Here is an 11,673-nt window from a genome sequence, read left to right as displayed (position 1 = left end):
ACATGGGGAAGCCAAACTTCCCAACTGTCAATAAGTGAGGTCAGTGGAGAGACTGAGTAATGCTCCATCTATGTAATTCTTTGAATTCCTAGAGGAAAAGTTCATAGAGGAAACGGTTTTGAACAAAATGAGAAACAATCCTTTCAGTCATGTTTTATTTCTCAACATCATTTCCTGTTCTTAGACTAAAAGGTACCTATGACGGATAACATTTGCTCCAAATTCTCAGAAAATAAAGCTTGTTTTCCTCGGCAGGTGTCATTATCCTCTGTTTCTCTGCTGCATTAACCTCGACGTCTTGCCTACTTCCCGCTTATCTGCGGCCTACAAGCTACTGCAGCACTAAGGTGTCAGTTGGTCCCGCCCAGAACACTTCAGTTCTGCCCTGCAAGGATATATTTAATAACTGATTGGTGTGTCCCTTTAATACAAGAAAATGGAAACTGAACGGCCAGAGGAAGCCTTTCCCAACACCGAAACCAGTGGCGAACTTGGTAAACACCCTGCTGAAGATATGGAAGAGGAACAAGCTTTTAAAAGATCTAGAAACACTGATGAGGTGGTTGAATTACGCATTCTGTTTCAGAGCAGGAATGCTGGGGCAGTGGTTGGAAGAGGAGGCAAGAATATTAAGGCTCTCCATACAGACTGCAATGCCCGTGTTTCAGTCCCAGACAGCAGTGGCCCCGAGCACATACTGAGTATCAGTGCTGATATTGAAACACTTAGAGAAATTCTGAAGAAAATCATCCCTACCTTGGAAGAGGGCCTGCAGTGGCCATCAGCCACGGCAATCAGCCAGCTCCCGCTCGAATCTGATGCTGTGGAATGCTTAAATTACCAACACTATAAAGGACGCAACTTTGACTGCCGAGTTGAGACTGTTGATTCATCAGAGTCTGGCTGGAGGAATTATTGGGGTCAAAGGTGCTAAAATCAAAGAACTTCGAGAGACCACTCAGACAACAATCAAGCTTTTCCAGGAAAGTTGTCCTCAATCCACTGACAGAGTAGCTCTTACCGGAGGAAAACCTTTTAAGGTTGTAGAGTGCATAAAGGTCATCCTTGATCTTATATCAGAGTCTCCCATCAAAGGACGTGCTCAGCCATATGATCCCAATTTTTACGATGAAACCTATGATTATGGTGGTTTTACAATGTTTGATGACTGCCGTGGACGTCCCTTGGGATTTCCCATGTGGGCAAGAGGTAGTTTTGACAGAATGCCTCCAGGTCGGGGTGGGCGTCCCATGCCTCCATCCAGAAAAGATTATGATGATGTGAGCCCTCGTCGAGGACCTCCTCCTGGACGAGGGGGCTGGGGTGGTGGCAGAGCTCGGAATCTTCTTCTTCCTCCACCACCACCCCTTAGAGGAGGAGAGCTAATGGCCTATGACAGAAGAGGGAGACCTGGAGACCATTATGATGGCATGGTTGGTTTCAGTGCTGATGAAACCTGGGACACTGCAGTAGATACATGGAGCTCATCAGAGTGACAGATGGCTTATGAACCACAGGGTGGCTCTGGACATGATTATCCCTATGCAGGGGGTCGTGGCTCATATGGTGATCTTGGTGGACCTATTATTACTACAAAAGTAACTATTCCCAAAGATTTGGCTGGATCGATTATTGGCAAATGTGGTCAGTGGATTAAACAAACCCGTCATGAGTCAGGAGCTTCGATCAAAATTGATGAGCCTTTAGAAGCGTCCGAAGATCGGATCATTACCATTACAGGAACACAGGACCAGATACAGAATGCACAGTATTTGCTGCAGAACAGTGTGAAGAAGTATGCAGATGTTGAAGGATTCTAATGCAAGATATTTTTTTCTTTTTTATAGTGTGAAGCAGTATTCTGGAAAGTTTCTCTAAGACTAGTGAAGAACTGAAGGAGTCCTGCATCTTTTTTTTTTTTTTTTAAATCTGCTTCTATTTAAAAAGCCAACATTCCTCTGCTTCATAGGTGCTCTGCGTTTGAGGTGTAGCGAAATCTTTGCAGTTCACCAGGTGAACTGTTTGAGTTCCTTACAAATAGGGTTGGGGGTTGGGGGAGGGTGTGCAAAAACGAACAATGAAATTTTGAAACAGCAGCAGAGTGAGTGAATTTTAATTTCTGTTCATTGTTGGTGGTTTTAAAAAAAAATCCCCCCATGTAATTATTGTGAACACTTTGCTTTGTGGCCACTGTAACATTTGGGGGAGTGGGACAGGGAGGAAAAGTAACAATAGTCCATATGTCCCTGGCATCTATTCAGAGCAGTGTGCAGAATGTAATGCTCTTTTGTAAGAAACGTTTTATGATTTTTAAAATAAATTTAGTGAACCTGTTTTTGGTGGTCATTTCTTTTAAGACTTTTTTTTTAACATCTTTATTGGAGTATAATTGCTTTATAATGGTGTGTTAGTTTCTGCTTTATAAAAAAGTGAGTCAGTTATACATATACATATATCCCCATATCCCCTCCCTCTTGCGTCTCCCTCCCTCCCACCCTCCCTATCCCACCCCTCTAGGTGGTCACAAAGCACTGAGCTGATCTCCCTGTGCTATGTGGCCACTTCCCACTAGCTCCCTATTTTACATTTGGTAGTGTATATATGTCCATGCCACTCTCTCACCTCGTCCCAGCTTACCCTTCCCCCTCCCCTTGTCTTCAAGCCCATTTTCTACATCTGCGTCTTTATTCCTGTCCTGCCCCTAGGTTCTTCAGAACCATTTTTTTTAGATGCCATATATATATGTTAGCATACGGTATTTGTTTTTCTCTTTCTGACTTACTTCACTCTGTATGACAGACTCTAGGTCCATCCACCTCACTACAAATAACTTAATTTCGTTTCTTTTTATGGCTGAGTAGTAGTCCATTGTATATATTACCACATCTTCTTTATCCATTCATCTGTGAGACGGTCGGCTGAATTCCCCCCAAACTGCCCCCGATTACTGCTTGGGTCTGGTTATAATTCTATATCTTTTATCCCAGGAAGATGTCCACAAGTAAGCCCTTATTAAAACTATAGCATGTAGAAAGTAAATCCCTCATTTCAAGTCATTTCAAACACCAGAATATACAGTGTTGGTGTCTATTTATCAATGAAGAGCTTTCAGTTGCAGAAAACCTGAGTCAATGGGATTTAAACAATAATGTGGATTTATTGGCTCTTGTAACTGAAAACCAAAGGACGATCCCACATCAGACACGTTTTGGTTAAGAGCTTGGTTCTGTTTCTTCATTCTGGCTTTATCCCCAGCCAGACGTCACCCCACAGTCACAGAGATGCATGGTCACGAAGGGGCGACAGGCTTCCTTGTCCATTTCCAGGGTAGAAAGTGGCACTTCTTACATATCAAATGCTATTTCCTGTTCTTCAGGCAGATTGAACTAAGGTACATTGACCATAGTTGCAAGGGGTTTGAGAATAGGCTGATTGACGGTCAACTGGAACTGTGGAAATGGATAAGTCCACTTTCACATCACGGTTACTGCGTGATTACTCCATGGTTACTACAGATATTTCCTTAAAGGAAAATCAGAGATCTATTGGGTAGGAGGAACAGAGGGAATAGATGCTGGTCAGGCCTGTCCAGGACTTTCCATTTTAAATCTTTGAAGTGATATCCCATTTTACCTCTAAGTGGCAGTATTGGGCTAAAGACATGGGATCTAGACAGCTTGTGGTCATTCAATTCTTAGGTCGACAGTTACAAGCAGTATGGTTTTATGCACGTCGCTTAACCTCTCCTTGTCTCCGCACCTTCATTTGTAAGATGAAATTAGTAGAATCTTCTTTGTAGAGCTGCTATGTGTTTTCAGTGAAATGATGCATATATACAGCACTTAGCACAGTGCTTGCCAATTTCTAAGTATTGGGAACAATATATTTTCAGGTGAAGTAGCCATTTGATGGACTCTCTAAGGCATTGTTTTATCCGTTGGGGCATATACAGGCTGTCCAGAATGTTTTGGAGGTTTTTCTTCCCATTCTTAGGGCATTTTTATCAGTTAACTAATTTATTTTAAGTAAACTCAGTTCTTTGACCCAGAGACCAGCAGTCTGGTACTAAAGAAGTGATGTGTTGTGGCATATTGTGCTATAAATTCTCCAAAAAAAAGTCCCACCAAGTGTTCGTGATAAGGAATTTCCTTTGCAGTGTAAATTTCATTCTTAAATGGTTTGAATACAGGGTTCCAGCAGCATCTTACTGGGTCTCCATAGTTTCTTGTTAGGAAAATCACCACAGAAAGCCTGCTAAACCCATACAGGGCAATAAAGTTTTGATTATTCCTTGCTTACTTCCATCAGCTCAAGTAATTAGATAGCTGAATATATGCATATGGCAATAGCAAAGTAATTTTCTTTTGGCTTGCAACTTTTTAATTTCATTTTAATTGAAGCTAGTGGTGAGGTGGGACAGTGGAGAGCAAGAAGAAAGGAGGTGAAGTAATCCTGGTTACTTGTTTTAAAACCCATCCAATGAGGGCTAAAGATGGAGCTTGGACTACATTCCTTTGGGAAAATCTATATAAACCTCGTAATGTATAAAGTAGATGAATTAGGGTGATTCCTTCAAATAGCTCTTTGCTTTTCAAAATGATTTATCTTATGTATTTACAGAAATGACAAACTTGATGAATTTGGAATATGACTTGTGCTTAAGTATATGGAAGCAATTAGATCAAGGGAAAGAACATCAGCTTTGGAGACAAAAAGACCACTCCTTAAATCCTGACATCACTGTTTGTCAGGTGTGTGACTTTGGAAAATAACTTATGTGACTTTGGAAGATAACATCTCTGAGCCCTCAGTTTCCAAATCTGTGAAAGAGGGACAATAATACCTTCTTTGTAAGAGTTTATGGCATGATTAAAAAAGAATTGTCTAGCACAATGAATGATAGATGTAAAGAGCACAAAAATTATTCTTATTTATAAAGATTCATTGAACGTGTAAGTTATAAGGAAAGATCTATTATATAAAGTAAAGCACATCTACACTCAGAATTCTATGACTTCTTATTGAATGTCCTACATCTGATCCTAAAGCATTCTTTTGTCACAGGATCTCATCACTTCAGGTTTAAAACTGAGAGACTTACACACTTTCTAGCGTCACTGAGGAGAACAAACAAACTGGAATGCCGCTGTCAGCCCACTGAATCAGTGCTTGGCAGCACATTATAATTACTTGGGAACTTCGAAAAACCTCAATGCCCCAACCGTAACCCAGAACAATTAAATCAGAAGTTCCGGGAGTTGGATCCAGCCATGCGTTTTTTTTAAAGTTCTGCAGAAAATTCAAAGTGCAGCCAAGCTAGAGAATCATTGCTCTAAGCTGTTGCTTCTCAAACTGTAATGTGCGTGTGAGTCACCTGAGGTCTAGTTAACTTGCAAGTTCTGATCCTATAGCTCTGGGGTGGGGCCTGAGCCTGTGCATTTCCAGTACTCTTTTAGGCGATGCCATTGCTGCTTGTTCCTGGACCACACTTTGAGCAGCCAGACACTCAGATGCTTATTTTCCTTTCTCTTTCCGCCACCACCCAGGTCTGGGGAAAAAAAAAGCCTTTTATAAAAATACTTTCTCTTTCCTAGGAATAGCTTTATTTCCCCTTCAGTTTTATTGGTATACAGTATAATGACTTGACATACCTATATTTTGAAATAATTACCACAATATGTTTAGTTAACATCTGTCACCTCATATAAGTACAAACAATTTTTTTCCTTCTGATGAGAACTTTTAGGAACCACACTCATGACGACTTTCAAATGTACAATACAGCAGTGTAAACTGTAGTCATCGTGTTGTACATTACATTCTTAGGGCATATTTGTCTTTTAACTGGAAGTTTGTACATTTGGATAACCTTCATCTAATTCCACCACCCCTTACGCCCTGCATCTGGTAATCACAAATTTGTTCTCTTTTTCTATGAATTTTTTTTTTAAGATTCTATGTGTGAGTGATACCAGATAGTATTTGTCTTTCTCACTCAGCATAATGCTCTCAAACTCCATTCATGGTGTCACAAATGGCAGGATTTCCTTCTTTTTTTATGGCTGAATAGCATTCCTCTGTGTGTGTGTGTGTGTGTGTGTGTGTATGTGTGTATACTATATTTTCTTTATCCATTCATCTGCTGATGTACACTTAGGTTGTTTCCATGTCTTGGCTATTGTAAATAATGCTGCAATGAACATTTGTGTGCCTATATCTTTTCAAATTAGTGTTTTTGGTTTCTTTGGGTAAATACCCAGAAGTGGAAGTGCTGGACGATATGGTAGTTCCATTTTTAAGTTTTGGAGGAATCGCCATACTCTTTTCCATAGTGTCTGTGTCAATGTACATTCCCACCAACGGTGTACGTGGGTTCCCTTTTCTCCACATCCACACCAGCACCTATCTCTTGTCTTTTTGATGATGGTCTTTCTAACAGGAGTGAGGCGATACCTCATTGTGGATCTGATTTGCATTTCTCCTAGGAATTGCTTTTACTTCTGAGTCCACTGTCATTTTTATCCATGATAGGAGAATGTTATTCTTTCTCCAGGAGTGTTTCAAACTGATCTACCCTTCTTAAAATATCAGTAACTTTGACTTATGAAAAATACATACCTCTGTCTTCAGTACAAGATGACTCACAATTTTATCAGGAAAAAAATTGTTAAAGTATTGACATCACATGAACACCTTCAGGAATTTGACTGCTCTGAAAAGTTTTTAAAGAAGATAATTTATGCACAACTAAAAATCAAGAAGAATTGCTTATTCAGGCAGTGTTTGTTTACACTGGAAACTTAAGAATTGTTGATACTGCTGAGATTTAGATTTGAATCCACAAAGCAGCTTTAAACTGAACTGTCTTGTCCAGGATCATTTGGCTAAACTCCACTGGTCAGACTGCTACCAGCTGCCCCATAGCTGACCTTGACTTTTGACAAAGAAAGCAGCAACTCCTGAATAGATCTGGGACTTGTCCAGGCTATGGCACAGGAATATCCACGTTAGTGGTGTGCCTTTAAAGGAGAGAGCCAGGATACTTAATGTCCATTTTTTACTTTCTTGCTTTTTTTTTTTTTTTACTTCTTTAGCCTGGCATAGTCGACCAAGCCAATGGCGTTTGAGTCAGTTATATCTAGGTTTGAAATCTCAGCCCTTCCTATTTGCTGTCTTTGAGTTTGGGACAAAGTACTTTGCTTGTTTGCATAAATAATTGTTTATTATAATCTCACGTAACAGGAAGTCATGAAATAATGATTTTAGGAATGGCTCAGCTGCTTGACCATGTTATCAAGTTTCTCCTGATCCTATCACATTGACAATGTGTTTCACCATGATGACTGTGGAAACTCCAAGTATCATATCTGCACAGGTATCATACCTACACAGGACAACGCCCTTAATAGAAAGACAGCGTATATCATATACCTCTATTTAATCAGGGAAAAAAGTCCTATCTAGAAGACTCCCTAGCTGACTGCCCTGTCATCTAACTGAGCAGGAATAGATCACAGGTCAAACCCTGAACCAATCACTGACAAATAAGAATGGGATTATCATTATGGATTTAGATTTCTCATAATTCATCCCTGGGCAGAATTCACATTGTCACATTGTGGAGAGCACAAGGTCAAATCAGGATCCTCTTAGCAGGGAAAAGTGGGATATGCTAGTGTATTGACAACGTAGGTCTTTAAAACACCATTAACAGTTGTCCTTCTTCATTGTTGAGACTATCTCTGAATTAGGCAATTACACTGGCCCACAGGGAATCATCAGCAGGTTTGGTTCCCCCAAACTGATTCATTTCTTTACTTGAGAATGGCTTCAGTTTGCATCTTGGAAATTTTGTTTCCAGTAAAAGAGTTCTTATCGCATTGCCATAAGCTTTTTGAAAGTTTTCACCTAGAAGTTGAAAACAGTATGATCTTTGTTGCTCTCTTCAAAATCTAAGACCAAGAAGGCAAAATTACATTTTTATTTATAAACAAGGACTAGGTTAACATCAAATTTAAATTTGAAATCAGAGAGGAAAGAGGACAAATTTTGCTCCTGTTGTATTAATATATCATGGACATTTGTTGCTTCCACTAATACTGTATTACGAGTTCTTCACTGGAAGTGACTGTCTTGTTAATCTTTGTATTCCAAGAAGTTGATTCATTTCTTGGTTCATAGGAGATTTATGATAAATGTTGCATTGAAAATAATCTCAAAATACACGATTTCATGCAATGTTAACTTGGCAAAGTTATAAGACAAAGTCCTTGCCTTGGCGTTAATGAATACCTCCTAATTTTCCTATGACCATACTTGAGGCAGCTTGTCAATGATCCTCCAGCTTATGGTGAATGTATCAAGTGGTGTTGACAGTGTCAACTCGTGAATTGGCATTACTTGGCACACACAGAGTAGATGTGGCGCTTAGACTGTTTTTTGCAGCACGAAGCCCTCCAGTTGTCCCGAGCTCGTTACCGCACATTGGTCTCGGAGTCCACAGCTGAGGGATATCAATAGTTCTGGGAACCAGCTCACATCACATCCTAAGCTTCACTGATGGCTATGTCTGAATCAGAGCAAGGCTTGAGGGCGCAGGATTTCTTATAACTTGTTTGGCTGGTTTTCAGGAGTTAACTGATTAATGTGGAGAGTCAGCTCATTTCTCAGTGTGAAAAAGATGGAACCACTGTGTAATACTAGAAATTTCTTGAAAATGAAATACTTACAGAAATACGAGGAGAGCCTGAGGGAAGTGAGAATCAAGAATAGCTTCCAGTAAGCTTTAACTTTAGAATGTAATTTTCTGGAAAGCAGAGACCTGTGACTTCTCTGTCCTCAGTCCCCATTGGTGACTTGCTGCAACACTTTATACTGTGTAATGCTCAGGAAAGTTCACATGTGCCAGATACCCTTCTTTTCTCCCGAATCATGAACACTGAGGGTCAGAGGGGCATTTGCACATAGAAGCACCCCTAGGTGGTCATCCTGCCCTCACTCTCTCTTGGTAAGTGGACATTCTAGGAGGGCTGGTCATTCTGGTCACTTAGTTTGTGCTTCCTCCATCATTCTCAGTTTGGGTAGCTCTTGCAGTCTTCCCAGAGCACGAACTTCCTCCCTAGGGTTCCTTATGAGTAGCCGTTGCCTTGGGCTTAAAGCTGAGCTTTTACGAGTAGAGTCAGAGTATGGTAGTGATGATTTAAGATTCTGGAGTCATATTTTCCGGGTTCAAATCCCAACTCTGCCACTTGCAAGTTCTATGACCTCAGATGCTGCACCTCTTTTTGCCTCACTGCCTCACTTTCCTCCCCTACGGCGTAGGGCTGTAAGGAAGATTAAATGAAAGCATTGTCTGCCACAGAGAAAACACTGTGTAAGTTAGTAAGATTATCATCATTTGTGTCCATCCCAATTCAGATGTATAACAACTTTAGCAATCCTACATAGAGCCTGTACACCAGTGGCATCAACTTAGAAATTTCCCAGCTATGCAAGATAGGTGACTAAGTAAACTATATAGCAATGGTTGTGATCACCATTTTGCACCAATATTTTGTTTTAAATTTTCTTAAATATCTTTCCTATAATTTCTTTATTTTTCAGGGTAAAATATAAAATTTTCAAGGGCTGGGACTTTTTTAATGAATTTCTTCATATACCCAATGCAGAAGTGCTACATATGTGTCAAATATAAAATGTACTGTTTTCAAAATTAAAAAAAAAAAAATGAGGCTTCCCTGGTGGCGCAGCGGTTGAGAGTCTGCCTGCCAATGCAGGGGACGCGGGTTCGTGCCCCGGTCCGGGAGGATCCCACGTGCCGCGGAGCGGCTGGGCCCGTGAGCCATGGCCGCTGGGCCTGCGCGTCCGGAGCCTGTGCTCCACAGTGGGAGAGGCCACAGCAGTGAGAGGCCTGCGTACCGCAAAAATAAATAAATAAATAAATAAAAATTAAAAAAATCAGTTGAGAGGCAAGCCCTTCACAATGACAAAACAACCAACCAATTCAGTCACAAGGCTCCTAGTTTTAGGACTGTTAAATTCTAGGGTCAATTCCATTATTTTCAGTGTAATAATCTGACTGCCTTATCACATAATCTTCCCACCTAACATCCACATGACTTTAGGACTTTAGGATCTTAAGGAGATACTAGGATTTCTAATGGTTTAGCTGATGACAGAGGTTGTAGTATTGAGGAATAATCCCTATTTAGAGATTAGAAGGCTCATGAACAGGTCCTATGCAGTTAGAATATGTTTTGACCAATGAAATATCCAGTTGGCATTGCTCAAGTAATACAAGAGTTTCCAATCATTGGAAACCATGCAATGTGGGCAAAGTGTTGGTGAAACATAGCAGTGTGTCCTGGTCCAAAAGATAATATTTTGGTTGTTTCTCTGGTCATCGAAAAGCTGCATCTGTATCACATGTACACAACTTCTTGTAGGTGACTCAAAATGAATGATTTCAGCAAGGTAGTGGGTTTGACTTAGACAGTGCAGAAGAGTTATTAAAAGTACTGGCTCTGGAACGGAACTCCCTGTGATCAGATCAAAGCACAGATGCACTAACTGGTGTGTGACCTCAGGCTGATTCCTTCACCTCTCTAAAGATCTCTTTTCTTTTCTAGAAAACTGGCATAAAAATAGTACTACTTCATTACTGTAAGCATAAAATTTGAGAATGTGTAATAAAGTGCTTAGCCCACAGACTGTATAGTAAGAATTCACTACATTTCAGCCATTATTTTTTACTATTATTTGAAGACAATTTCTAACTTGATGCTGCATTGGTAAATAACATAATGGTGAGAAGAAAGCTCTTCCTGATTAGCACTGAGACCTGCATATTCAGGGAACTCTAATTTGTGTTTCAGTAAATGATCTGATTACTGGTGAGACCAGAAGGTCCTGTAAATGGCTACCCACCCTGTTCCTGTCAGAACCTGAGTCAGGTTGAGACTAGCTGCCTGACACATTCCTATATGGTTTCCACCTAATGAAGCCACCTTCACACATTGTTTTCTTTAATTGGCCAAGGACCTATTGAGAAAACTGTCATAAGATGACAGAGGGTTCTTGGAAGGAAGAAGTGACTTGCCTGAGGCAAAGTTTCTGCGGTACTACTCGGACAGTCTTAATAATAGCCAACTTTTGTGAGCATCTACTATGTACTGGCATGAGTTAAGCACTGTACATGCATTATCCTGCTTAATATTCATAACAACCTTTTGGAATGGAACTTTCATTATCTCATTTAAGTACAAGGAAACTGAAGTGAAGAGAGGTGCGCAATTTGTCCAAATCCCCACAACTTGGAAAAACCAGAGTGTGCTCTGATACTATACAATGATGGATGCAAGGACTTTGTGTATGAAAATTGTTGTTTCTCTGAGGCCTGTAGGGTACAGATATTTTTGGAAGGGCAAAGATTAACTTCTGTTGAACTTTTTGTTTTTAATTTTATCTTTTATTTTATTTTATTTTTTTAACATCTTTATTGGAGTATAATTGCTGTACAATGGTGTGTTAGTTTCTGCTTTATAACAAAGTGAATCAGCTATACATATACATATACATATATCCCCATATCTCTTCCCTCTTGCATCTCCCTCCCACCCTCCCTATCCCACCCATCTAGGTGGTCACAAAGCACCCAGCTGATCTCCCTGTGCT

The 11,673-nt window shown here is 40.2% G+C and overlaps 1 protein-coding gene across 1 annotated transcript; it reads left to right on the top strand.

The window, feature by feature from the left end:
* Positions 1-257: 257 nt before the first annotated feature.
* On the top strand, positions 258-1,994 carry LOC309821873 (heterogeneous nuclear ribonucleoprotein K-like). The gene is given in 3 exon segments (XM_082653406.1): positions 258-871; positions 873-1,493; positions 1,497-1,994. Coding segments are annotated over 3 exon segments (1,380 nt in total). The 5' UTR covers positions 258-436; the 3' UTR covers positions 1,821-1,994.
* Positions 1,995-11,673: the final 9,679 nt, after the last annotated feature.

Source organism: Grampus griseus (genome assembly GCF_964374135.1).
Source record: "Grampus griseus genome assembly, chromosome: 4".
NCBI lineage: Eukaryota > Metazoa > Chordata > Mammalia > Artiodactyla > Delphinidae > Grampus > Grampus griseus.
Note: the sequence above shows the minus strand (reverse complement) of the source record. Positions and strands in the feature narration are given on the sequence as shown.